The 25,486-nt window shown below is 42.1% G+C and overlaps 1 protein-coding gene and 1 long non-coding RNA gene across 6 annotated transcripts in view; one reads left to right on the top strand and one right to left on the bottom strand.

Annotated features, from left to right (window-relative positions):
* Positions 1-25,486, top strand: part of LOC101793345 (contactin-4) — a 295,254-nt gene that overhangs the window by 245,801 nt on the left and 23,967 nt on the right. For all 5 annotated transcript variants that reach the window (XM_038185894.2, XM_072044289.1, XM_072044290.1 and 2 more), the window contains one exon: positions 13,885-14,012. In XM_038185894.2, coding sequence (XP_038041822.1) covers positions 13,885-14,012 — 128 coding nt within the window. The remainder of the gene's footprint in view (positions 1-13,884; positions 14,013-25,486) is intronic.
* Positions 7,037-8,820, bottom strand: LOC140003573 (uncharacterized). The gene is made up of 2 exons (XR_011812461.1): positions 8,497-8,820; positions 7,037-8,350 (listed from the first exon to the last, which is right to left on the bottom strand). It is a non-coding gene; the product is annotated as an uncharacterized lncRNA (long non-coding RNA).

The raw sequence follows: 25,486 nt of genomic DNA, 5'->3' as shown, positions 1-25,486 counted from the left end.
TTTTGAGATTCAATAAATTAATTTACATGCAGGTCTTTTGGTAAGATTTGCATTTATTTATTTTTCACAGAGGATGTCATTTCAGATTTCAGTCTGTCAGAGATGCACGTGTCATTTCCCAGAGCGTGAAGCCATAGTGGTGTGTGGGTCAAGAGGAGGTGAGGGAGACATCACGTTCCAGGCTCTCATTGCTTCCTGCTGCTCTCATTCTGTGTTGATTCCCAGCTCCAGGCAGTGTAGGCTGTGCGCAGGAAATCCAAGATATCTTTCATTTATCTGCTTTTCTGCCAGTCTTGGGGTCTGTTAGCACTGCTGCCTGGCCATCCTGCCGTTGTGTTAGCCAGGCTGTGGTGCAGCAGTCGAGTGAAATCTGGTTTAGTGCGTGGTATCGGCACTAGGAGTGGTCCTGTGTTGGTGAAGCCTTGTTCTGTGATGGTTTTGGACATCACTGTAAGGAGGTGAGCAGGGCTGGCAGTGCCCTCCAGCTCCAGCTGTGCACTGAATGTGGTTGGTTTATTGTCCTGAGACACCAACACCTGGCCTGCAGCAGGTCTGGCATGGACAGTCTGAGCACAAGGCTGAATCCATAACCTGCTTTAGAGTTGTGAAATTCAAGGAGAAATTCAGGTGAAAGAATTTCAAGGAGAAATTTATCAGTTTCCTGCTCAATCACACAGTTGCCAGTGCCTCCCTGTTCTGTTGTCAGCTATCTCATGCACTTGGTAAGAACTTGCACGTGTCAAAGTCTAATGTGTTTTCCCTTGAAATAATGAATGTTTAAAATATGTACACAATGGTTTTCATTTGTAATGTTCTCCTAAAGCTATTGGAAGTCACATTTACTGTGGTACCAGACATATACCCAGTCCAGGACAGAAAAATAATTGTACTTTTAAGCCCCCAAACAAATTAGTCTTCTCCCGTTCTTGTTCATGTAGAGCCCTTATATCATTAGAGCTGTTTCTTTTCTATGAATATACAGTGCATTGTTTGTACGGTTTAATTGTAAGGAAAGAAATTCATAAAAAACAAATGATGTTCTGTGCTGGTAGCAAAGAATATGAAAGTGTCCAATTAAACAGGCACTCACTAGGACTCATATAATAGCAACATCTGTTATCTTAATTAAACAAGTTTCTGTATAAAGGGACCCTCATAGTGCACTTTGTTAGAGAAGGATCTGACCTAGATACTCCAGACACGCTCGCTGTCTTCATGGAAATTTTCCCAGTTGGTCCCATTATCTTGCAGTCTTGACAAGCTTTGTGATATATGAGCGCACTCTTGCACACACAAAGCCATAGTGCTTAAAGCAGGAAGATTTTTATATTTTTTTTTTAGTTGAAAACCAATAAAAGCACAGACATGCAGCATATAATGGCATTTACTCATTGAATTCAGTTACGGCAGCATTAAGAACTGTAAAGCGTGCACAGCAAACTTGGACCTTGTCAGATAATGGTCAGGAGAGAGCCGCACTTCCAGAAAGCGCTCAAGGTTCATTTGCAGAAGTGCTTATGTGCTTCACAATTTAAGCAATTTAGGCCCAGATTTTTCCAGATATTTCATAGCTGCTCTCCACCATATCATCTCCAGTCAGAGATGATCTAGAAGAGTAAGCTCACTTTTAAAAGTCTTGGTGCCCTCGTGACTTCTGAAGGGAAGGTGAGGATTTGTGAGACTGGGACGGGGCAGTGGAAGGTGGAAAGGAGCAGACAGGAGACTACAGCTGAGACGTTCGTTGTGTGTGACTAGATGGCTTTGTTGGCTTCTGTACTTTAAAACCGTTCAGAGGCTTTTCTCTTGTGAGAAGGAAAGACCTTAGCCATGGTTTTCTCCAGGGTTAACATCCTCAGCATGTCCTCACGAGGGCTGTTCCTTTACAGAGCCATCAGATTGGGTGTCATTTTAATAAAAAAATTTAACATGTTTATTTCGATGCTATGCCATTTTGAGAAGGAAAAGTTGTGAAATCAGACAAGAAAGGAGAGCCTTTTCTCTTACTCTGTCAGCGTGTCTGGAGTTTAAAAAGCTGTACGAATTCCCATTTTTTATTTGTTGCCTCAAACTTCCTAATTAGTTACTAATTGCTTTAAACAGCCAGAAACAAAATGGCAATAGGACAGGCAGCACATCTTTTCCAGTCTGGTGCCAGAGTACAAACCATGATAATATTTTTATACTGATTACTTGAGAGATGAATTGCTAGCAGTGGCTTTTGGACATGCAGTCTGGTGACACCTCAGCAGAAAATAAAACCTCAAAGGATGCTTCCTATCATTGTTTTGCATTAATTGTGTAGACTTTTTTCTTTCAAAATAAAGCACCTGTGCAATTTCTTTAAGGCAGACAGGTAACCAAACCATCAATAACATGTCGGTTTTTCATTACATCCTGCCTAGGCGATATGAAAAATGACACCCTACAAATAGCTTTTTGAAGTTTGAGCCGGCAATGCAGCATTCATCTTACTTTTCAAAGACAATGGCAGAGGATGGCTCTACTTCATGGGAATGTCTGAAATAACTGGCATGTACTTACTTTAACTATTTTTTTCTGCAAAAGAGAACTAAAATGAGCCAGGAAACCACTTGATTCACTGGTCAGAGCACCTAAGGAAGCGCTCTGAGTATTGATGGCCTCATGTTCACGGATCATTCCTATACCCACAGAAGCTGATGTTAGCTTTGTGTGGTCTGGAGGATCCCAGCATGCTGAAGCACAAGCTCACCTCACTGTGGCTCTGTCAGCCTGAAATGACAGCTCTGGGACAAGCACCTTGAGAGTCTGCCCCAGCCCACTTGCTGCTCTCCTGGGCGCTCACGGGCGCAGTGTCATCAAGGGGAAGGAGCGGAGCCGGCTGGCAGCTCTGTGCTCATTGCCTCCTCTGAAGTCCGTCGGTGAAAACCATACAGCTTGGTCATAGTTTTCTGTAGGAGTAGGTCACTAACTGCTCTTGGCTTCATCAGAAGGAGAGTTACCAGGCTTTTTTTCCTTTCCTGCTCTATATTGGGCCATAATAACTCTCATCGCTTCTGTGGTTGGAGAAACCTGCTGTATGCTTGTATACGTAACCCTCTAAATGATACTTCCACAAAGGTTAGATGTTCAGCTGTTTCACTTTACCAGCCTCCTAATTGTCTAACTTGAGTGCTGATAGTAAGTTGGCAACTCCAGTGTTCCTTGCTGCATTGCCTTCTCCCTCTGTTCTTGAGCAAATGTTCCTAGCAAAATGTTATCAGAGCAGGGTTAGGGATTTATTTAGATCACAGATTTGCTGCCATTTTATGTTGTCTAAAGTAATTAGGCTGATCCCTAAAACGTGCACGCTCATTTATCTGCTCCGTGCTGTCAGCAAGCTGTTGCCATTCTCCCAGCAGACTCTTTTTGGTGTGGTGAGGGTGCAGCGTGGACACACGTACGGCTTGGCTGTCACCGCATGGGGACCGCAGCCTGGCTGTGGCACATCCAACCTCACCGTGTTGGTGGGACCCAGAGTACCTAGAGAAGTCAGCAGGCTTTTACCATGGGTCATGACAATTTGTTTTAAAATAGAGCCTTGCTTGTAGGGGGTTGAAAGAGGGGAGAGCAAAGCACTCAGGCAGCCCCGTCCTCAGAGGCTTCAGAGCCCCGGGGCACGGTGAGACGTGTCCCATGCTTACACTGCCATTCGCCGAGTGCTGTTAAACAGCTGCTGCTTGTCCTGCTCGAGGTGTTTCATCTTTATGATTATTAAATTCATCTCCAGGTACCCTACATGCAGCTACAAATTATTTCTCCCTCTCGGTAAAAACACTCCAGGAAAGTCAGAGTTCTCCCCCGCGGAGCTGTTGTGTCGGGCGCAGGCAGGATCTGGCTCCCCGTGGCGAGGCGGATTTCTCTCTGTTGCGAGCACACGCCGCAGCCAGCCCTTTCAACAATAAATGCCTGTAATTAGCCTCCTAAACACAGTTTGAAATTCATGTATGGTTCATACATGTCCTTTAATTTTAAAATGATAATAATAATAATGATTATAGCGTCTTGAAAGGAAAAAAATATATCAAATGTTTCTTCTCTTGGATATTTTCGTAATTAGGAGCTAAAAGATAATGATTTTACAGATTTTACGCTTTAAGAAATGCATGTTTAAAATCCAAGGAAATAATTATATGTCTACTGGGGAAAAAGAAAGGATTTCTAATGAACTTTTTAGACATTCTACCAGACTCGGTGATGTTTTTGATGATTATTTTAACGCCGTTTTTAGGTGACGTAAATGTGTCTTTGGATCTTGCAAATCTATGTTAATGTCGATTACAAGTGGAGTGGGTAATTTATCTTTGTTCTGTGGGCATTTTTTGTTGAAACTAGAGGAAAAGATGTGTTATCTTTGAAAGACTATGCCTTTGGGCATGTATTCAGATGGTATCAGCTGGAGCGAATAAGCTGAGAATGCATTTACTGCTTCTGCTCTAATCTCACGAATGCTCCCAGAAACGGTTTGTGTCAGCAGATGATGCACAGAAAATCTCTTACGGATTTTTTTTTTTCCTCATAAGAGAATAATTTTTATGAGCTTCAGTGGAGTTTGTGTTAATGGTTATGTTTGTCAAGCCTCTGAAGCGTTTGCTGTAGGTAGAGGGTGCTGGCTTCTCCTTGATGGGGAAGGAGTTGTTAGTGAGGGTGGCTGGAGGCTGCGCTTCCAAATTTGATTCCTCAGATCGGCACCGTCCCTCTTTATCGTCTGGGAGAAGTCACTTAATCTCCATGCCTCTGGCTCTAATCACTGCTGTGGAAGAACGAGCATAGCAAATATTTCACCGAACATTAGGTAGAGCGAATGCAGGAGCGGCTTCAAAGCACCTGCTGCTTTTTTATGTGAGGTTCACCTCGCTTCTGAGTGTGAGAATACTTGGTGGGGAGCTGTGTGCCCATGGGTGGGCAGCTGTGCACACATGGATGCTTTAGCCTTCTGTGGGGTGGTCTGTGAGCGTGCCAGCCAGGAGGAGAAGATGTGGGGCTGCTGAAGCACCAGAGCCTGGGCTGTGCAAGGGGCACGCTCAGGACCCTGAGCACCCCTTCCTTCCCAGTGCTGCTTTCGTGTTCTGTGACACACGGCCAACTCGATCTGTAAAAATAAACTGCGAGAGCTGTGCTAAAAGGGCAGTTTCCCATGGAGATTGGTCTTCGTTTCCCACCAAAATCAATGGAAAATTGGCTCTTTGCACCATTGGACCCTTCCAGACTCAGAAAATCTTCCCAGATAGCTCAAATTATTGCCTCATGTCTAAGGAATGAAAGCTGTAAAAACGAGCGTCCTTTTGCTTTGCTCAGATCTGCTTCTTCAAATATTTATTTTCATGACAGGGTCTTTCTTACTGTATTTATTTTAATTCTGTGTGTAATGAAAAAACAGTGTAAAGGGAGAGAAGACTAAAGGTTTCTATTATTTGAAATTCACAACAGCTTCCTCTTTTCCTTCGGGGTCCCTGGCTGTGTTTGTGTTTGGTTTTCATTTGTTTCTTCCTGTTATCAGCATCCCTTAAGAAAGATATTTTGTAGAGAACTGTTCTTCTCAGATAACCCAGGGATACTTTTATATTTGAATTATGACCCTAGGCATCTCTGAACAATTTACATGAAGTCTCTAATAGCTGTAAATGCTCGCTTCTTTCCTGCCCACTCCTTCAGGACAGGGTTTCATCAGTTCCACACTTGCCTTTAAAATTTCTGGGCAAAAAGGGGGATGATGACAAAACACAGCTTTTGTGTTGATAGATATTAATATATGCTGGGTGCTATATTATTTATTTGGACTGCTCTGTCAGTGCAAGTAAACAGTTTGCTGAAAAATAAAATTGTGGGAAGAATTTAGGATGCCAGCTCCATCACTCGTTTATACTGATCCTGAGTTCAGTGGAGTTATGCTGTTGGATGTCAAGGAGGGCCCCATTTTTTTCTCAAAAACATTTATTCGAGCAAAATGTGTTCTATTTTTCTTTATCTCTGGAAAAATATTTACTGTTTTTTAGTGTTGGTTGTTTTTCTTTACAATAATCAGAAAGAATTTTAGTTTGTACTCTCCTCACTTTTAATTCTTCATCCTTAGCAAGCCTGTAAATGAAAAGCATAAGATGAAAACAAGTTTACACACAATTTGCATCCCTCAAATAAGATCCACATCAATAAAAAATAATGTAATACTCTGTATTTGTGATGCAGCAAGGTAAGAGCAGCTGTTACCAAGAAAGGCTTTTGAAAAGGTCTGTTTTAAATCTTTGTGCATTCCTCGTAGTCCCAGAGCACAGCAAAGACCAAACAAACCCAAACTGTGTACATCACAGGCTTCTTGCTAATTCCCAGTTGCCCTGATTGTAGCAGGAAACCTTCTGGTGTCCTTCCTGACTCTGATGTACTGGTAAAAACAGTGCAAAGGTGGTTTTCCTGGCCTTTGCCAGCAAGTGTTTGTTTGGAATATAGATATATATTTAAGAATCCTGCCTTAGAGGTCAAGAACACCCACAGGACAGAGGCCCTGGCTGTCCTGCAGCCCTGTGTCCACTTCATCCTCAGGCTCTGCAGTCCCATGTAAGACGCAGCTCCAGCAAAGGTGGTGGAAACTTTCCTATTAAACTAAGTGGAGCAGGATTTTAGCTCAGTTTATTTTGAGCAAATATAGTTCTTACCTGGAAATTAATTATAGTGAGTTTGCTGTTAAGAGACCTGCCAGTTGTCATGGATAAGTAAGGCCTTATCTAATGCCTGCTTTCACCAAGAGAAAGACATGTACTAAATTAAATGGGCTTTGACTGAGGCTCTAAATTAGCTCAGACTTTTCCGTGAACCATGAAAAGACAAGTAGTTATAGACAAATAAGTACTGAAGCAGCTGTAGGTGGTTATCTAAATCAAAACTAACAGGTCCTGGACAAGAAGTTGTGTATCTGTAAAAGGCTGCCTGCGTCGTCTGGCTGTCAATACCAGTTATGGGTTTAGATGGATGATCAAATAAAAACCACTGTAATGCCATTCCAGCAGACAATATCTTCCTGCAGTTCACTCAGATGCAACCTAATGGCCAGATTAGACACAAATCCAACTTGTCCTTGCTCATGGTGCTTTGCTGGCCCTAGCCCTCAGGACATGGTGGCGTGGTGGCAGCAGGGACACCGTCCGCTTCGCACCTTTCCCAGTTAGGCAGAAATGTTTGGAGCCAGAGCCGCTATCGGGGGCACAGGTGGGTGAAGCCCAAGCCTAGAAAGTCCCATCCATGCACATGGAGATAACGGTGTTTTCGTCTGTGTTGATACAGGGTGGGAAATCTCAGGTGGTCTGAAGCTGGGGGGTCACAATCAGGGCTGTCCTCTTGTCCTTACCTCCCTGCACGCTCTAGCAGCCATCCAGGGTGTTGAGTGGAGCCCTGCAAAGCCCACATTGACCTCAGCGCGTACTGTAATGGGGATTAATGCTATCAAGCAGACAGCTCTAACCTTACTGTTATTTATTTGTGCCACATAAAGGTTGTAGTCACACACAGCGGGAGCATCCCATGGCCACAGGAATTATTGGCTGTGGACCGTGCTTGGAAGCAGCCCATCCTTCACAGTGACGGGCAGGTACTGGTGAGCACTGTCCCTGGCTCGGGGAGGGCTGTGAGCAGTAAATCCTCCCTCGCAGCCAGGCTTCTGCATTCAGACCCACGAGCATTTCTAAATCTCCGTGTTTTCCTGAAATAGCCTAATGGCCAATACCGCTTTTATGAGATCATTTTAATAATCCCAGTCGCTGCCTCATTGCATGGGAAGCATTATTAAAAAGGTAATAAACTGCTGCAAAGACATGTGATAGAAATAATTTGATAAATAATGCAATTGCCTGGAATCATTTACATTTGTAGTGGAGTTGTGGCACAAAGCAGAGTTGTTGTTAGGCTAAAAATTGCTCTCGCTGCTCCTGCATATGAGCTGGGTAAGGGCTGGGCAGACACACTGCCGAGAATTCAGGCTGCTCTGCCTGGTGCCTTTCCTTTCCTGCTGCTTCCACCCCCCAGCCCAAGCGAGGCTCCGGAGGAAGGACAATAAGCCATTCATCATGTAGGCTGAAATACACTGTTTTTCACAGGTACATTTACCCTAAATCTTCTCTCAGAAGACGGATTATCTCTTAGAAGAACTCTGGCACCGCAGTCCCTTTTCAATAGCCATGTCAACCACTGCCACAAAGGCTGTACATGAAGGGATCAATGGTAGTTTTATCTCAAATTGCACTCAGTGTGTGTTTCTTCCAACTGACATTCATTTAAATGCTTGCTCTAAGACATCTTTTCTCCCTGTAATAGAAAAGGGATCGGACATCCTAAGCATTGTTTCCTGGGGGAAAAAAAATTAAAAATATTCACTTGGTGAAGCATGAAATATTTCAGATGTCTGTGTTTAATCAACAGTGAAAGCAAGTGTAGTTATGCTTGTATTTCCTAAATTAAAATGCTGAAATTATCAGATAAGAAGCAACATACCTTATTTCATTGCAGCAGAGCTAATAAAACCATGTGAGATTTAAAAAAAGGTCAGTATAATTATGAGTACTTTGCTCCAAAGAAAGACTCCAGCTGTAATCTGCAGTCCAGCAGTTCGGCTGCCTGCCTGCACCCCGTGTCCCTGGGGAAGAAAACCGCTGCTGTCACACGCAGCCTGCCATATGCACTGCCTCTGTCGCCCATTCTTATTCCACACGTTTCCATCTGCTGAACAGAAAAATAGAGGGCATGCTGACAAGAGTGTGTTGAGGGATACCTGCAGCATCATCTGTCTGGTGCAAATCTTGTATCAGTGATGCGGGGACGATGTGAGTGAGCAAGTAATTCCCTGTGAGAAGGTCAGCACATGAGCATGCCACTTACCCTGTAAAGGCTTTCACCTGGAGCCCGCAAGGTACGGATGAGATTTATCAATCCCCGGCTTTGCAGAGCTGGTATATTTGGTTCCTGGACTGAATCGTTTTAATTAAACAATGGAGCAAGTTGTTGCAGTAAATATTGTGAGTCTGCAATCTCTGGGCAAATACTGTATCACGGCATGGGGTCGACCCGAGCAGCAGACCGTAGGTATGCCTTGGTTAGATGCAAGTGCTGCAGTCAGACACCCAGAGGTCAGATTTCCTCTGGGCTGGGCTGGAGGTAATTACTGATAAACACTTTTATGATGGGCTCTGGGCGTTTTGCAGCTTTCACCCATCACTCATATTGCAAATAAGGGCTCAATCTTGTTTTCACTAAGTCAGTGATAAAGCTCTTACTGATCTCAACGGGACGTATTCTATCTCTAAATGCATGTGTTACTTGCTGAGAAATATTTATCTGCTCTTGGGAATTCTGCCCAGCAGTGAGAGATGCCGAGGTGAGCTCCATGAATCAGATCTGTTGTGCTCAGTTCAGGCTGGGGGCAGCGTAACCTGCTGACGGGTGACTTAACCGATACGGCAGAGGTATCATGATTTGAAAAACAGGGGGTTGTAGATCAAGTGATTGTGTGCTGGTATTTGTCCTAACACTGCTCCGGGTCTGCCTGGCCTCTTCCATCCATCGCTAGCAGCTGCTGAAGATCTTGGGCAAATTGGAGTTGCTGCCTTAATCAGAGAGGGCTGTGCAGATGTGGCCGTGATACCAGAGCAGATCCTTTCTCACTGGCTTGGGTATCTGTGAATAGCACTGCTCTGTGCAAGTTAGAAGTGTCTCATCCAAAAGGACGCATCTTTCTCCTTTCTCCTTTCACACCAACCAGCCATACAAATGCCTTAAGGCACTTCCATTCCTGCAGAGCTGGCACAGGGCACGGGCAGTCACTGTGTGTATAGCATCAGCAAGAGGCTAGTGTGAAAGCTCTGTGCCTATCAATTTTGCAAAAGACTTCTTTAGGGTAATATAAAGTGTTCAGCTTGCAAGTTTTTATATTTGCTGCCAAAGTGGCAAAAATTGGGCAAGGAAGGCTAGGGAGAGATGTTTTCAGCATTTTTAAAGGTCCTTTGTCCCCAGAAGATTTCTAATCAAATATCTGACAAGGTCGGTTCCTCCTGGGGTAGAGCCCAAAGCTTCAGTTTAGGAAACAACCAGTCCTTTCATCTCCTAATTTCAGCTGAGTCTTTGCTCTCTGTGGATCTGAAATCTCCAGTTGACAACACAAGTCAACAGATTCTTTCCTACAAATGATATAATATGTTCAAAATAGATGACCTTTTGTTATGTAAGGATGCTAAAATATCCTATACCATCTTGATACTTCTAAGTGGATGTTTTTCTCTTTGTCTGTTCTGTGATACCAGCAGTGACTAACTGCCGGTTTATCAGTTGCTTTAACTGGTGCAAGAACAGATTTACATTTTTAGTTCCTCCTCCCAGTGCTGTGGTTAGCAGTGTCAGGGAACTCAATAGCAGGTCAATAGCTCAATTTTTGGGTTTGAGGTGGTTTAAAGCGGTGTGTGCTCAGCAACCAGTGCTTTATTCTGAAGTAATCTGCCTTTATGGGAAATGTGCTTTATTTTTAAGTCTTCCTAGCTTCTTGCTAGAGAACATCTTGTAGGTATTTTTCAGAAGAGAAAGTGTAGGGAGCAGTACTTCATTTAATTTGAACTTTGGGTCTTGTAAGGACTTGTTCAAGCAAACTGCTGAAAGCGGCTGATCAGGGGATGTTTGCTTTCAAGCCAATTAGCAGTTTGAGAACCTTCAATGGCCTGCAATGAGCCTTTCCTCCCCCTTAATGCAAATACGTCTGCAAAGAGAATTTGTGAAGTAGCAAAATCAGTGAAAGTCATTCTTACTTTCTCAACTAACTGTAACAAATTTCAAAGTGTTAAAATAATTACTTGTTAACTTCTAGCACATTGGATTCAAATTAAGGCACAAAACACTCAGTGTAGAAAAGCACCTTCAGCAAAAAGAGCCACATAACCATAAGGCCTCCTAATCAATGACTCACACTAAGATTTTAGTAGTCTGATTTATTAAAGTAAAATAAACAGCTTGCACAATTATTTGTTATTTGTAATGCTGGTAATTTACAGGAGTGTACAGGGAATTGGTTACCACACCTGAATGAGGCGTGAATGGGCACCCACTGGGGAATGGGTGCGGAGAACTTGGTGCAAGTCCCACCCAAACATTTTGCAGTGTGTTACCAGAGTCAGAAGGTGCCTGTGTGCTCAAACTGAAACCAGCCAGCTGGGGCTTTCTGCTCAGAGATGGGAAGAAACAAAGACAGCAGTAACTGTGCCAGAGCCAGTGGTGGATTTGCTGACCTCATCCAGAGGTTGTCCCTAGAGCTATCCAGTCCACATTAACTGCAAATTTTACATTGGGAGTAAAGATGACTTAAAAGGAAACCAATGGAAAGACACAGACAGAAAATATATTAAAATTTGAAATTGATGCTAGTTTTGTCCACAGATGCAATTGAAATGACCCATGGAAGAAATTGTCTTGTGGACAGTTTTGAACTACATGGATCAAAATAAATAAAAATAAAATCTCAACTCCATGGAAATACATTCTAAAATACAACTTCTTTTCAGATTTCTTGATGGCAGAAATGCTGAGGGAGTTAGTGCACACAGCCTGGCAGAGCAAGGCTGGTGTAGGGTGGTCCTTCTTGATCTGGAGCATCTTGCTGAGCTTGTTTCTGTCCTCTATATTGATTTGAATTTTAATGCCTGCCAAGGGCACCTTCATCCTTCAGAAAGGCATTGTTGTTACCAAAGACCTGAAATTGATAACAGCAGTAAGTAATTCCTTGGGAGCTGCTGGTGGTGCTGCTGCCCAGGCTCATGCACTAGAGGCCAGTATGGCAAGTCCTGTGCTCCAGTGCACGTTTAATGTAATACATGCATTGATTTGTGCCAACACAGTGGTAAAGATAAGAGACAAGTAGCTATACACTACTCTCTTCCAATTATTGAACTGGAGCAACTGCTACCGAAGCAAATATATGTCACTGGACTCCTGCAAAAATAAATTACAATAGTGAATGCTACTGACTGCAACAATTTGGAGGCCTATAAGCCAGTTGAGAAACTTCTATTAATATCACTGTTATTGATGTGTGAAATATAACCTCTGCCCCTGGTTTCTGACAGATGGTCTACTTGTTGTGCTGCTGCAAGAGCAGGTCAGGGAGAGGCCAGGAGGGAGGTTTGTTGGCTGCTGTTGGAGCATCTTGCACCATCCTCCTCCTCTTCACACCATACCGACACTGTAAAGACACTCAGGCTGTCACATTTTTGTGTGGAGTGGGTGACCCATATGTGCCCACCAAGAGGGTATGGAGTGACAGAAGGAACCAGCACCAGCTCTCCTAGGGGAAGCGATGTCTCCTGAGTCCCTCTGGAGACTGTGCTTGTCCCAGTGGCTGCAGCGTGCAGAGCCTGGGGAGTCCCTTGGCTGGTGGGGACGGCTGTCCTTGGGCTTGTGTTTAACCCAGCTGTCCTGCTCCTGTCAGCCAGCTCCATCCTTCTGCTCTGTCTGACACAAACCTGTCCCAATGTCACACCATGGCCACACAAAAAGGCTGGTGCCAAGTCACGCAGCCTGCTGCTGTTCCCTGCCCCGCAGTGCTCACCTGGCAGGGCCCCGAGCATTTCTGCGACGAGTGCAGGCATTGTTTGCTACGTTTCTTTCAGCCCAATTTCTCAATCCGGTTTTACAGAGCTTGATTGGCATTAAGGATGCAGGAAGGCTTCTTCATTTTCTTTCAAATTAGTTAAATTAGGAAATAATTGAGTAGGAGAAGACAGGAATTAATACCAGATTTTCAATGCAGGTCTGAAAGTGGCTGAAGGGCAGAAAGCAGATTGTGGTAGGAGACATGGAACTGAGCAGACAACCAAGTGTTTTGCTAAAAGAGATGCTATTCGGCTGGAGGGAAGGTTTCCCTGGAGTTTCTACAGATTATTTTTGTTCATCTTCAAATAATTGTATTTTCTGTGGTTGCTAGACGCTGAAGTAAGAATGTACTAATTAAAAAGAAAATGACAAAAATGTAATAGGGGATGCATTGAAGTACTTGGAGTAATAAAGAGAGGATGTCAGGGCAAAGTATTTAAAACCACAGTCCTTTAACACTGTGCTAACCAGTTGCAGTGATGATGTTGGTCAAAGATGCTTCTGATACTGGAATTTCCCCAGGAATATTTAAGGACACTGCAGTGAGCAATACCTGAATTTTCCACTGCAACTGAAGCTCCTTTGCTGTCCTGTGTGTCTCCTACAGCATCTCAGGCCTGTAGTACCCACCACAGACACTAGGTCAGTGAAAGGCTGCCTGAAAGTTAGCAGTGCCCACAGAAGCACTTCTATGATGGGGAGGATCTATGTGGGGAGGCAATGAGAATGAAACAATCTTTTTTTTAACCTGCAAGTGCCACTGCAGCCGAGCACTGCAGGCAGAGGGGTAAGGAGCGGGAAGGGGAAACTTGGCAGTGTGGGACCCTCGCTGCAAACCCCCTGGCCTTCCTGGAAGACAGCAGCAAGGAAACACCTGCAGCACTGCCCTGCTCTGCAGAGGCACCTGCATGGCTAAGCAGTGAGTGTCGAGCCCTTCGGATGCAGCCTGTGTAGCACATGTTGCAGGGGTTGTCATGGTGAGCGCCCAATACCAAAGTACAGCCTCACATAAAACCTACACAAGCTGCCGGTGTGTAAATTAGAGTTGCCCTCAAGTAAAGACATGGAAAACTCATGTAAATGATGTATTCAGTATTTATGAATTGCGTCCTAAGAGATTTCCGTCAGCTAAACTCACTCAGTAATGGGCAGCGGACTGTCTGTTGTTCAAATTGTTAATAATTAATGCAGACTCAGAAGAATTTTATGTTAACATAAAAAATACATAACTTCTGCTCCTGATTGTCTCTCCAGAATCTCAGTTTTGGATGACGGAAGCCTCCGGATTGTCAACGTCACCAAAGCCGACGCGGGAAGCTACACCTGCGTGGCGACCAACCACTTTGGCACGGCGAGCAGCACAGGCAGTCTGGTTGTGAAAGGTAATGTGGCTCTTATTGTGGGTGAGCAGTACCCCACCGTGGCTTCTACCAGCTCCCAGGGCAGTCACATGTGCGCTGCTCCTTCCCCTGTACTGCTGAGCCAAAACGGCCTCGTGGGAGTTGCAGGTTCTTCCACACTCTGGCTCTCCCAGCTGCAAAACAGCCTCATGTGTCAAGGACAGGAAATCCAGGTGTTTATTCATGAGCATTCTGAGTTTTTCCATCTTTTTATTATTTTTTTTCAAAAGCAGAAGCTATAACGTTTGACAAAGATGTTTAAAGTAATAATTTGTTAAACAGAGCAACACTGACAAATGTCTTAAATTATTTTTTGCCCTGCTTATAAGTAGTCCTATGTCTGAGGAATTGTTATAGGTAATGAGTATATAGATTATTACGCTTATAATAGGCCTCCTTCTCCTTCTTGTTTGAGGAAAAAACTATATTGGATAACAAATCAGGATGATTGATTACAAAGCAATAAATCAATCACGAAGCTCTAATGCTGTCAGTTTCAATTCTCCCATGTATTGGCACTGATGGATAGTATTTGGTTAGAGGGTCTTCTCATCAGTTATTTGTGTGGTGTATAGGGAATACTTTAAAATGTTTCAATGCAAGTTTTAATCCCTGTTTTTTACAGTCAGAGCACATTTCAGCAAGTGATGTCAGGCAAGTGCTGATAAAGCTGGTGAGCCCCTGTTGTATTTATGGACTGCAGGTGACACTGGTACAGCAACAGCTTCCTTCTCAGGGCAAAATGTGTGCCTCTGATTTAGCTATGCTGTTAGGTATTATAGTCACAGGGATTTTGAGTAGCTTGTATGGCATTGCCCATGCCCGCATCTGTCCCTGCAAACAAAAATAGAGATGAGTGAAGATCTTGATCTCCACACGAGCTGACTCTGCCTTTACTTTGTGTTGTCTTGAGGAGGAGCCTGCAGCAAATAGCTAAGAAAGAAATGCTCAGGGAAAGCAGGCGCAACAAAGCCCACGTCTGCTATTGCAAGGGTTGGTCGATGACTGTCTGCCCTGGAGTAAAGGGGCAGCACAAAAAAGGGGTGAACACAGCCTGGGCCTCTTACCTGGGAACCCCGTGGAGGTGGAGCATCTTTGTGGCAGGAGGGTCCACGTTTCACCCACAGCTGATGCTGTCCCGTATCTCAGTGCTGCAGGATGCCCATGCCCTTGGGTTTGGGTCTGCAGCACCTCTGCAATTCACTGGCTGCTTGTGGCACCCTAAAAAGCCAGTCATTAAAAACAGGACTGTGTTTCCCTGCTGCTAGCAGAGAGTCATGCTTCTGTAGTTCACGGCATGCCCTCCCTTATTAGTAGCACCCAAGGAACAGGCAGTAACTCCGGGCACGAAGTTCGCAACTATTCTACCCGATCTTTGGGCTCACATGGTTTACAAATCACTTTGCTTTGCGGAGAGGTTATAAAGGATTAGCAAGTGCTTTTTTCTCCCTCAGTGCTCCGTTTTCACTCGGTTCCATTAGCATTAATGGGAGTGACACGTGTGCATGAAGCAGAGAATAAACTCTTAAGCCCGGGATGTGGATATTAACAGCAGGCTGAGAAATGCAATTTCAAAGTCTATCCCATAAAAAGTATAAAAGAGCAGAAACTATTCTGAACTCCAAATGAACTGTGTAAAATACTCTATTTTATACCGAAATGCTTGAGTTTCTCTGCCCTAAGTAAAACACAGGCAAGTTTTGACAGAAATATGACAGAATACCTTACTTTACCTCAGTTTTGTGGTGTAAAAAAGACTAATTTATCAGCTGATGAGTTTTTTGACCTTAAGATGTGCTTATATTCTCTCCTAACTCATCTTATGTCATTGAGGAAAAAACTGTGAAGGTCAAAAGACATTTTTTCTAACCTTCCTCTGTTCTTCCATTAACATTGCAGGTTCTGTCTCCCTCTCTCTCTTTTTTTTAATTTTCTTTCTCTCTCAGGGAGAGATGTCGACAGTGTCAAAGACAGTGTAGGCAAGGATGGAAGGAGGAGGAGAATATCTGCTACACCAGAACCAAGGAGCTTAAAATAAATCTCTGGCAAACAACCAGAGAGGGATGAATAAATATTCATATTATGCATGACTAGACAGCTTACAAAATATGAAATTCTGATGGGTGCCCATAGGGCTGTGTATTAACATGCTGTTGTCAGAGCTGTTGAGCCTCAGTGGCTTCCCGAACCAGTGAGGTTGTGTTTTGGGTTTCTTTTGTTGGTTTGTTCTCAGTGAGAACCATTCTGGCCTCTGAGACCTAAAATCTTGCAGACTTGCATGTATGGTTTGACCTTTAAATTAAAAAGCAGGATTGAATTTGTAAGGATGGAGGAGAATCCCACAGACTGTCTTTAGAGCTATGTAAAACATGGCATGTATTTACATGTAATACATAAATATTAATTTTCCATCTTTCTTTTTCCATTTTTACTGTACTCGAGGCTAAATGTTCAATTTTTCCTACACATAGCAGGGCTATAGACTTTCTCAGCACCAGGGGATTACATGACAAAGAGTATAAACAGGCGTATACTGTACAATACAAGTTTATTTGTATTTAATGCAGTTATATAAATTGGCTAATATAGCAGCGGCTCTGAAATAGGAATCTAATTTCAAGGTGCTGCAATAGAAGCTTGAATATGCTAAGTGCGAGGAGAAGCCGAGGGAAGGAGCTGCTCCTGGCTGGGATGTCCCAGCCACCGCGTGATTTGTTCCCCAGGGACCTGCCAAGGAAGGCACCAGCTCCCTCCTCTTGAGCACGACTCTGTGTGGTGGTGAAGTGGTGTAGTTGGCACCAAGTTGTGTACTTGGAGAACTGTTCTGTTGCAAAGACTTCAGTTTCCCTTCAGGAGCAATGACTGAGACCCAAACGGAGGTTCCTGGGAGCCAGCCACGAAGGGGCAGTGGCAGCAGTCACCATCCCTGCTGCAGGACAGCAGAGGTGCTCTGCAGGCTTCAAAGAGCTCCAGCCTGCCAGAAAGGGCTTCTCACACCATTCATTATCTGGTTGTGTTTGAGTGTAGAGCAGGAAGATCCCATCCTTTATCCCATCCTTTATCAGTATCTTATAACAGAGGGAAGCAGTTTGCAAACGCTTGGTGGAGTCTGTAATTTCTGTTCTGGTAGTAAAGTGCAACAATGCTGGTAACACTGCTTGGTAATACCGTTAAATCTCTGACAAGGGCAAGTTCCGATGACATTATTTGCCTGTTTCATTATGAAGCACTTTTAACATTTTTCTACTGCCATTAGCTTGTCTCGTTTTGACTGTCATGGGAAGGCTCAAAGCAGTAAAAGCAAGAGAATTTTTGTTAGCCTGTATCTGTATCATTTTAGCAGAAAAATAATACAAAGTTAATGTCAGTAGGTTACTTTTTTCCTCACGCTTGAACAGACTGATTGTCTTGACTTTGTCCAGCACAGGGATCCAAATTATTTTCTATAAAATTGCATATTTTCCTTTCCAAGCCTATTCCTTTGTGTGAATATCAAATTGGTGTATTGCATTTAAAACTGAAGATTGATTAAGTACTGTAAATTCTGGTCCATTATCATTAAATCATAGAAAGGTTTGAGCCAGAAGGGACCTTAATGATCATCTAATTCCAACCCCCCCCTTTCCATGAGCAGGGACACCTCAAAAGACCTGTCAGAGACTTCAGTGGTATTGTCTTTAAACCTGATATTTTCGCTGTGTTATTCTGGCACTTTAAAAATAGCTGAGCTCATAGTTCAGAGGCAGTACCGTGCTCATCAGTGTGGGTGTAGACCCATAAATTAATTCAATTTTTATGCTATTGGAGTCTAACAAATAAAACTCAGAAAATACAGAGATAAAATTCATATGGAAGATCATACTCTCAGTGATATCCCTCATGGGTCTTAAGAGAATTGTTTTATTCTTTTGGAAATGTTTACACATTATCACGCTTCACTTTTTTGTTGTTGGATCTTCATAGATAAAGTCAATCCAGGGTGAATATCCAGAGTATTATGAGTTTTAATGCTCTAGCACAGTTGTGTGTTTCTAACAGGATCCCTTCCACCCTTAGGATGATGTACAGGTCTGTTCCTACCTTGTTTTATACTTAAAAATCATTTATTTCCCTCATCACAGACACAGATTCCGTATAACAGCCCTAAATCTCACTGTATGGCTATTTGGGCTACTGAGATCAGCAAATGCTGGACTTGCCCACAACTGATCTAGTTCTCTGATAGTGCCACTACTGATTTCATTAGTCAAACATACATGTAGTTTTTTGAGATATATCTACCTACTGCTACAGAAGTGTTGGGTGCATTAACAAAGTGTCCGTTCATTTTAGGGTACACCCCTGAACTGGATGTACAGGAACTGTGCAATGGTTTTACTGTGCAGTAGCACAAAATGCTAATCTTTCATCACGAAGCTTCGCATGTGTATTTTCATGACTGTCCCTTTCATTTTTAATTAGTGAATAGAAATAACTTAGCACCATGAGTTTTACCAGCTTTGTTTTGAGCTATAATTTGACTACTGAGTAACTGGGATATCAAGTGCATGTGTGGGGGCGAAAGGTGTTATTTTTTTTCATAAGAGGGAGAATAAGCTTTCCATTAAGATGGGATTTATTTGTATGTTTGGCTGATTTTTCACATTAACTACAGGGAAAATGCAATAAATGATACTTAAATATGCTCACCCGTTTAAGCACAGTCCACGTTACCAGAAATCCTCTGTACCTTCCTGATGTTCCCCTGGTCAGATAAATTGCTGCTACTTTGGTTATATAGAAAGTTGTCCCAGGAAGCTATTTGCAGGCATCTTCTGTATCATCTGTATGTCGTGGGTTTAGTGGTCAGTCATTTTGAAATATGAATAGCCTTTCTGTCACACTTCCTGAGGTCTGTCTTGACCCAGCTGTGTTTAAGGTCATGCAAGGTCTTCATTCCTCTTTCCTCACTGTTTAACTCAATCTAATTTAAATTCCTTTTGGTTATGCCTCCGTCCTTAGGAAAAAAAATAAATAAATTAAAAAATAGTTAGATGACACCTAGTGTTGAAAGCAAAAAAATATAACTTAAAAAAAAGAGTTGCAGAGTTTAAAGTAATCTCAGAGTAGCACTTTAGGGCTGTCCCTGTATTATGGGCTTTTTGCAATTATGCTTGGTAGCATACACCATGTGTATTTGACTGATATCAAAAGCAAGGGTTTCTACACAAAAATTTAGAACTCTGAAAAAGTCAAAAGTTTTAATATTTTTTTTTGTTTTTTTTGTTTTGGTTTGGTTTGTTTTTTTTAGCAGTTACTGGACACTGTTTTTATATGTAGTCTAGGTATGAATACTCAATTGCAAACCACTGTAAAGGTTATTATATGGTGCCTATCCAAAATTTCCTTCTGCAGCTGTAAGGAGCTCATGTTGTTTGTGTTGAAAAGCTGGCAGGTGCATCTACTCTCTGTGGGTTATACCTGAACCTGATAAATAGGTAGTTTTTTTCCCAGCTCTGCTCACACAAGAAGCCGAGGTCCTCAGAAAAATCAGGTCAGCCCCAAAGCACCCCAGGGAAGATGAAGTAACTGTGTATCATGTCAGCATTTCCATTTTTCTGACAGATAATTGAAGAAAAAGGTTGTAATTGTTGCAAGATTACAGAGGGGGAAAAATGAGAAGTGGGTTCCCATCTGCTGCCAAGCCTTCCCCAAAGCCAGTACCTACCGGGTACTGGCCTTGTGCTTTGGGTTTCCTCAATGTGAACTCGTCAGACACGACAGCCAGGAGCTATTAGCTGTGTTGTGCCGAGGAAGGCCAGTGGCCTTGCTTAATCATTGATTAGGATCATAGTAAGCATCCAGGGGTGGGGCGTGGGGTTATCAGAGGGGTATTTCCATCGGCCTCTTTGGGGATGTGTCGTAGCACGGTGTTGTGGGCAGACTGTCATGTGAGGCTTAACTCACAGACACTCATGAATCAGCAGCACCACGAGGTCTGCTTCTTAGCTGGGGGAGAAAAAAATAGGTCAGCTCCTAAGGACAAAAACAGTTAAATGGCAAAGAAACATGTAAATGAAATAAACTGTAAAATGCCGATGGTTCGCTCTTAGGGCTAGCTGAATGAAGTTAGTTTTTTTTCTTGTAAACACTTACTGATCATAACAAATAAAACTTGTAAACACAATATAACTGTTAAGCTTCATTAAATTTGCAGCAGACAATTAATTTTTTTCAGGCAATTCAAATGGTCTTCTGTAGTACTGACTCAGTTTAATTGAACGTATTACCACAAGCAGACAATAAGAAATATATTGAAGATATCCATCTGGCTTGCATTGAAAACCTAGTGCGTTTCATTTTCTGTGGCTGTCACAAGCCTTACTAATTGCCTCATTTTGGCTGTTTTACAGTTAGTGTGATTTAGCCATTAATGTGATAAAAGTCATCTCGGTGAAGAGCTTGATATTAAAAAGCATAGATCTTCAGCCTATCTCTCCTGCCAATTTTGGACCTATCTATAGCATTATTAGAGTTATATTTTTAAAAGCAGAAATACAAATATATTGACTCTCATGGAGCAGCTTCTCCAGGATCTTTGCCTATCAAATTCTGCTGTACAGTGAGCCAGTCAGCATGAAATATTTGCTCTGGGTAACTGCAACAGATTCTTCTCCTGCTTCTCCCTGCCTTCTCCTTTCTGGTCTGTGTCCCTGCAACCTCCAGACAATCTTTAGTCACATTGGGGATCTTGAAAGTGGTAACTGCACAGACAAAAAAAGGAAGTCAAAATGAGCAATTGGCTGATTCTTACAAATATTTCCAATTCATCACATAAACGTGGGAAAAATAATTTCTTTTGGAAAAGTTCAGACATTATATCTGTATAACCTGTAAGGTTAAAAAAATAAATCCCATTTTTATTGTCTATTTTTGTCTTAAGCCCCCCATGATATTGCAGGGTCAGCATCGTTACAACCTCTCCTGCATAAAATGACTTAGAATAATTCCTTACAAAGCTCAGCAGCTTTTTAGATATTTTCTTGTCTTCTTCTCTCCCAAAAAAAAAGCAGGAAGTTCAGGAGTTGACTCAGTCATCAATAGGGGATTGGGTTGTTTAGCTCATCATTGAAGATCAAATCCATACATCTCTTGAAAAAGGAGATGACCTATAGGTTAAACACAGACTCTTAATGAGACGAAAGCAGGTTAATTAACACTTTTCATCAACTTGCTTCAATTTATTTTAACATGATCCATTTCAGAAAGGTTAAAATATTTTTCAGTTTTTGAATACAAATGAAAATCCAGCATAGTTAAAATGAAACCACAGATCAAGGACTTCTGATATATATATATTAATCAAATAGATGTAGTGTATTCACTTATGTGTGTGTCCTTATGTATGTCATTGTATATAAAACATAAGTAATAAATACTTTGTCCAGTAGTTCATTTCATAGCTAAAGAAGACTAGCCAGAGCTTGTTAACTGGAAATTATTATCTGACTGGGGACACTTACAAATTCATAAGAAAAGGAATACATTTAACTTAACGTTTTCCACCCATTTCCCTAGCTAGTAGCTGCAGAGAATTAATTTAGATTTCAAAGAGCTACTAGGAGAAGCAGGAAAAGCTGAGGTCTGTGGGACGAGCCAGAATCGTGCGGTCTGGTTAACGAGGCAGTGCCACCACGCTGAGCAGGCCAGAAGTGTGCTCAGTAGATTGAATCAGTTGGAGGTAGCTGAACTGATGGACCTCTCCCGTGTCGGTGGGCTCTGCTGGTTACAGTTCGGGCTGTTGGCTCTGCACACAAACTGGCTGCGGAGGAATAAAGGAGTCCAGCTGGGGTCGGACATAAGGGGCCATATTCTCACTTCCTGAGACTTTGCATTTCTTAATGGAGTCACTGGGAATTTCTGGCAGTAGAAGATCTGTCTCATGGAGCTCTTAGTTTCCTGCAACTGTTTTGGTCTCTAGAAAACTAAATGTGACAATTCTACTGCCATGAGATATAAATCCCATGTATCTATCTTCTTTGTGCTCATCCAAGAAGACCGCATTGTAAGTCTACTAACAGTATGAGTTTGATCTTCATCCCGAAGGAGGACACAGTTTATCCTTTTCCAAGGCATACAGTGGAATGAACTTCCAAACGTGAGCTTCACAGGAATCCCACATATCTTGACTAACTCAGGACCATGCTGTAAGAGAAAACAATACAACAGAGAAAAGCGAGATCACTGTAGCCTTGTGGAAGATGGGGAGTAGGTGTCCCTACAGCTGCTTCTCTCCACACCTGAGTAATTCAGTCTGGCTGTGCAGTTAGGGATGGGGGAGCTAATGATGTAAATATTACATGCATTGAGCAAATTACTGCCAGTCTTCATTTCAGGTGAGAGATGAAGGAATCTCTGCAGGAGAATAAAGAGTGAAAGTGGCAATGACTCTGTTACTCCTAAGAACTTTATATCCTAGAAAATAGTGACTAAGAACAGACTGGCCTGAAGGCTATGGTTTTTACATCAAAGATACAGAGGAAGTGTTTAGAGAGCACATTTTGTGTAGTAGGAGGAAAATGTGTGAGCAGTGAAGAAAAGAATCTGGGACAGTACTTGGGGAAATATCAGTCCTTTTGTGCATTTTCTCAGAAGCATTTCTGGAAGCAGCTTAGCAGAACCAAACTTCTGAGGTTTTGAACAGTTTTGACTTTTTTTCTCTGGCCCTAGGTGGATTGGAAAGAAGAATCTAGTGACAGTTTACTCAAAGTTGCTTATCAGATAATAATATCCAAGTGGCACGTGGATAAAGACTGCGTGTGATGGTTCTTAACACATCACAGAGTAACTAAAACACTGCCCAACAGTGATGAGGTGGTGTTTGCAATGTTAGAGACTTCTGCAACCTGATTTTCACCTCTTCTAATGCAATTTAAGTAAGATTAAGAGCAATCCCATCAAAGTTAATATAAAGCCTAAAGTTCCTTGTCTTAATCCCAAAATCATGAGAGCAGAGAGAATTTAATATCAGAGGCCACCAGAATAGGTTAAGTTCTGGGTGTGCTGTAGCGTTCAAAACAGTTATTTGGGAGCATGACATAAATAGAAATCTTCATGACTCAATGGCAGGTTGATCCCAAAATACAAGGAAGTTCTGTCATGAACTTGGGTTGATTCTCTCTCACACACACATGCACACTTGAAATATGAATTTTATTTTCATTATGTTTGAAGTTTTTAATTGTATCATGAAGAGCCAATGATCAAAGCTGTAGGTTTTAGTGCTGCTTTCTTCTAGCTTCATTGTGAATATATCTAAATATTAATCTTTATTTGAATTTATTTAGAAAGTCAGCAGTATTTCACCAGTGAAAAATTCAGTTCTTTTTATGTCTCAGTAGGAAGTCTCTGTAACAATTCAAGCCTGAATCCATTAGCCCTGATAACTAAACCATTTGCTGTAATTGAAGATGAATGACATTCCCTGCAGCAGAGAGCCACAAGTGGTAGTGTCAGGGAGAAATACTGTAGACCATGACTAAAGTCCTAGCAAAGTTGTGTGCTGAGAAGCGTGGGGCCAAACTCATCCATCACTGAAATCAGGCTGGAAGGAAGGATGGTAGGGCTGACGTGCTCTTTGTTCCTCCTCCTCCCTGTGTGATTCTTTACAAGTTAGATCTTGATTGTTGTTTTGAGGTGATGTGCGTAAGAAAAATTTGACTAATTTGAAGTAAAATGCCACACAACAGGAAAAAATGTCAGGGACACTTTTTAATGATGCTCTGTGATGTATATTTATTCAGTAGTGTAGGAGCTGGGAATTTTGAGCAAGTTATAATGACAGAACAGTCTTGCAGGTTATTATTCTCATTCCACATTTGATCCTGCCTTGATCCTGCCCCTTCCTGTAACATCAGTACTAGAGCTTCACCAACAAGAGAGCAAAACAGTGGCACGTCCCTCAGAAAGGCTTCTCTTCTCAGTTCATCACTAATTGGGACATGGAGACACAAGCCACTGCCTTGCAAAAGAGCAAAGCACATTGAGAGACAGTCTCACCTTCACCAGGAAACAAATTAGACCTCTGTGGCCCAGAAAATGTTTTTTAAAGATTCGTTTTGTTCTTACAGTAACTTGATTTTTTTGGAAGTAGGTGTCTGGGCTTCAGTCTCGCCTGTGGTAGCAGAGGTCTCAACAGGGTTTCAAGTAAAAGTTTGTCTTAAATAAAAATATCTACTGTGCACAGCGGTGTCAGAAGACAAAACACTTTATAATGAAGGTCTTATATCTATTTGATAGGCTGGGTAAATAAGGCAGCAGAGACTTTTAATGACTAGCTCAAGGTCAGACAAGGAAAGTAAGGAGGAGAGCTCCTTTTATTCCCTTTCGCTCCAAGATCTGTTATCTTGCTGGCCACAGAGCAGGCTTGCTCTTCGCTCTGTGCTTTTCCCCCTCTTTTGCTTATCTAATTCTCTATTCAGTGTAATTCTGTTAAGCTTAATTGTTCACATTTGGTTGTGATTCAAACTCTAAAAACTCAAACTAGTATTTAATAGGATGGTTCACATGCTGTGCTTGCCCCTAGCAGGAGCGATTTACAAGCCGGCAGTTTTGGATATGCTCCCTCTGCAAATAGCTACTAAATAGAGTTAAAATAGCTCTCTTTTTCCTGCTTTTCTTCTCCCTGTTGGCTGACTCAGTTCTTTGGATACTTGTAAATTCCAGAGGTTTGTAGATGAGTTTGGGTAACTGCTATTGTGCTTTCCTAATTAGTTCTAAACTTGCAAGTACTTTTTGACAATGTGTAATATCCACACAGCCTGAATAGGCTTAAACTTTTCTGCTATTTATATGTAAAACCTGAATAAGAATTCAGTGTTATGAGTAACTAGAGACGGACATTTTCCATCTGAAAAAAATATTTTATTTAAACACATTTTTAAAATGTTTTAAAATAGAAAAAAAAAAATATGTTACTGGGACAGCAATATTTTTTCTAAGTGCTCAGTTTATTAATAAGTTTGACTTTTTCATTTGAGGTTTACCTTTAAGCTGACCTGAAAGGATATTTTTGAAATTGAAAGTAAGTAAAAAATAAAATAAAATTCAATAATTGATTGCCCTACCTGCCTGCAGATTAGGCTGTGTCTAGTCCTGCCCAGTGGACAAAAACTTCTTAATTATGTCTTGTTGTCAGGATGTCATTTCCTGAGGCACTAGAGAAATGCCTAGATTTCTTTTTAGTGTAGATTGCATAAAGCTTGGGAATTACAGATTTTGCTTTAGTGTGGTAGAGGCATTTCTCTATGGGAGCTCCTTGCAAGAACTCCTACTAATTATATTCTAATTATAAAATAGTAGGAGCAGATGATGTTTTAGAGAAATACTTGGATTGAGAGCATTCATGGGATTGATAACAACAACCCAACCAGCATCTAAGCCATTGAGATAACACCAGGAGACAGACACTCAGCAAT

The sequence above is a fragment of the Anas platyrhynchos genome, chromosome 13, assembly GCF_047663525.1.
Source record: "Anas platyrhynchos isolate ZD024472 breed Pekin duck chromosome 13, IASCAAS_PekinDuck_T2T, whole genome shotgun sequence".
Lineage (NCBI taxonomy): Eukaryota > Metazoa > Chordata > Aves > Anseriformes > Anatidae > Anas > Anas platyrhynchos.
Note: the sequence above shows the minus strand (reverse complement) of the source record. Positions and strands in the feature narration are given on the sequence as shown.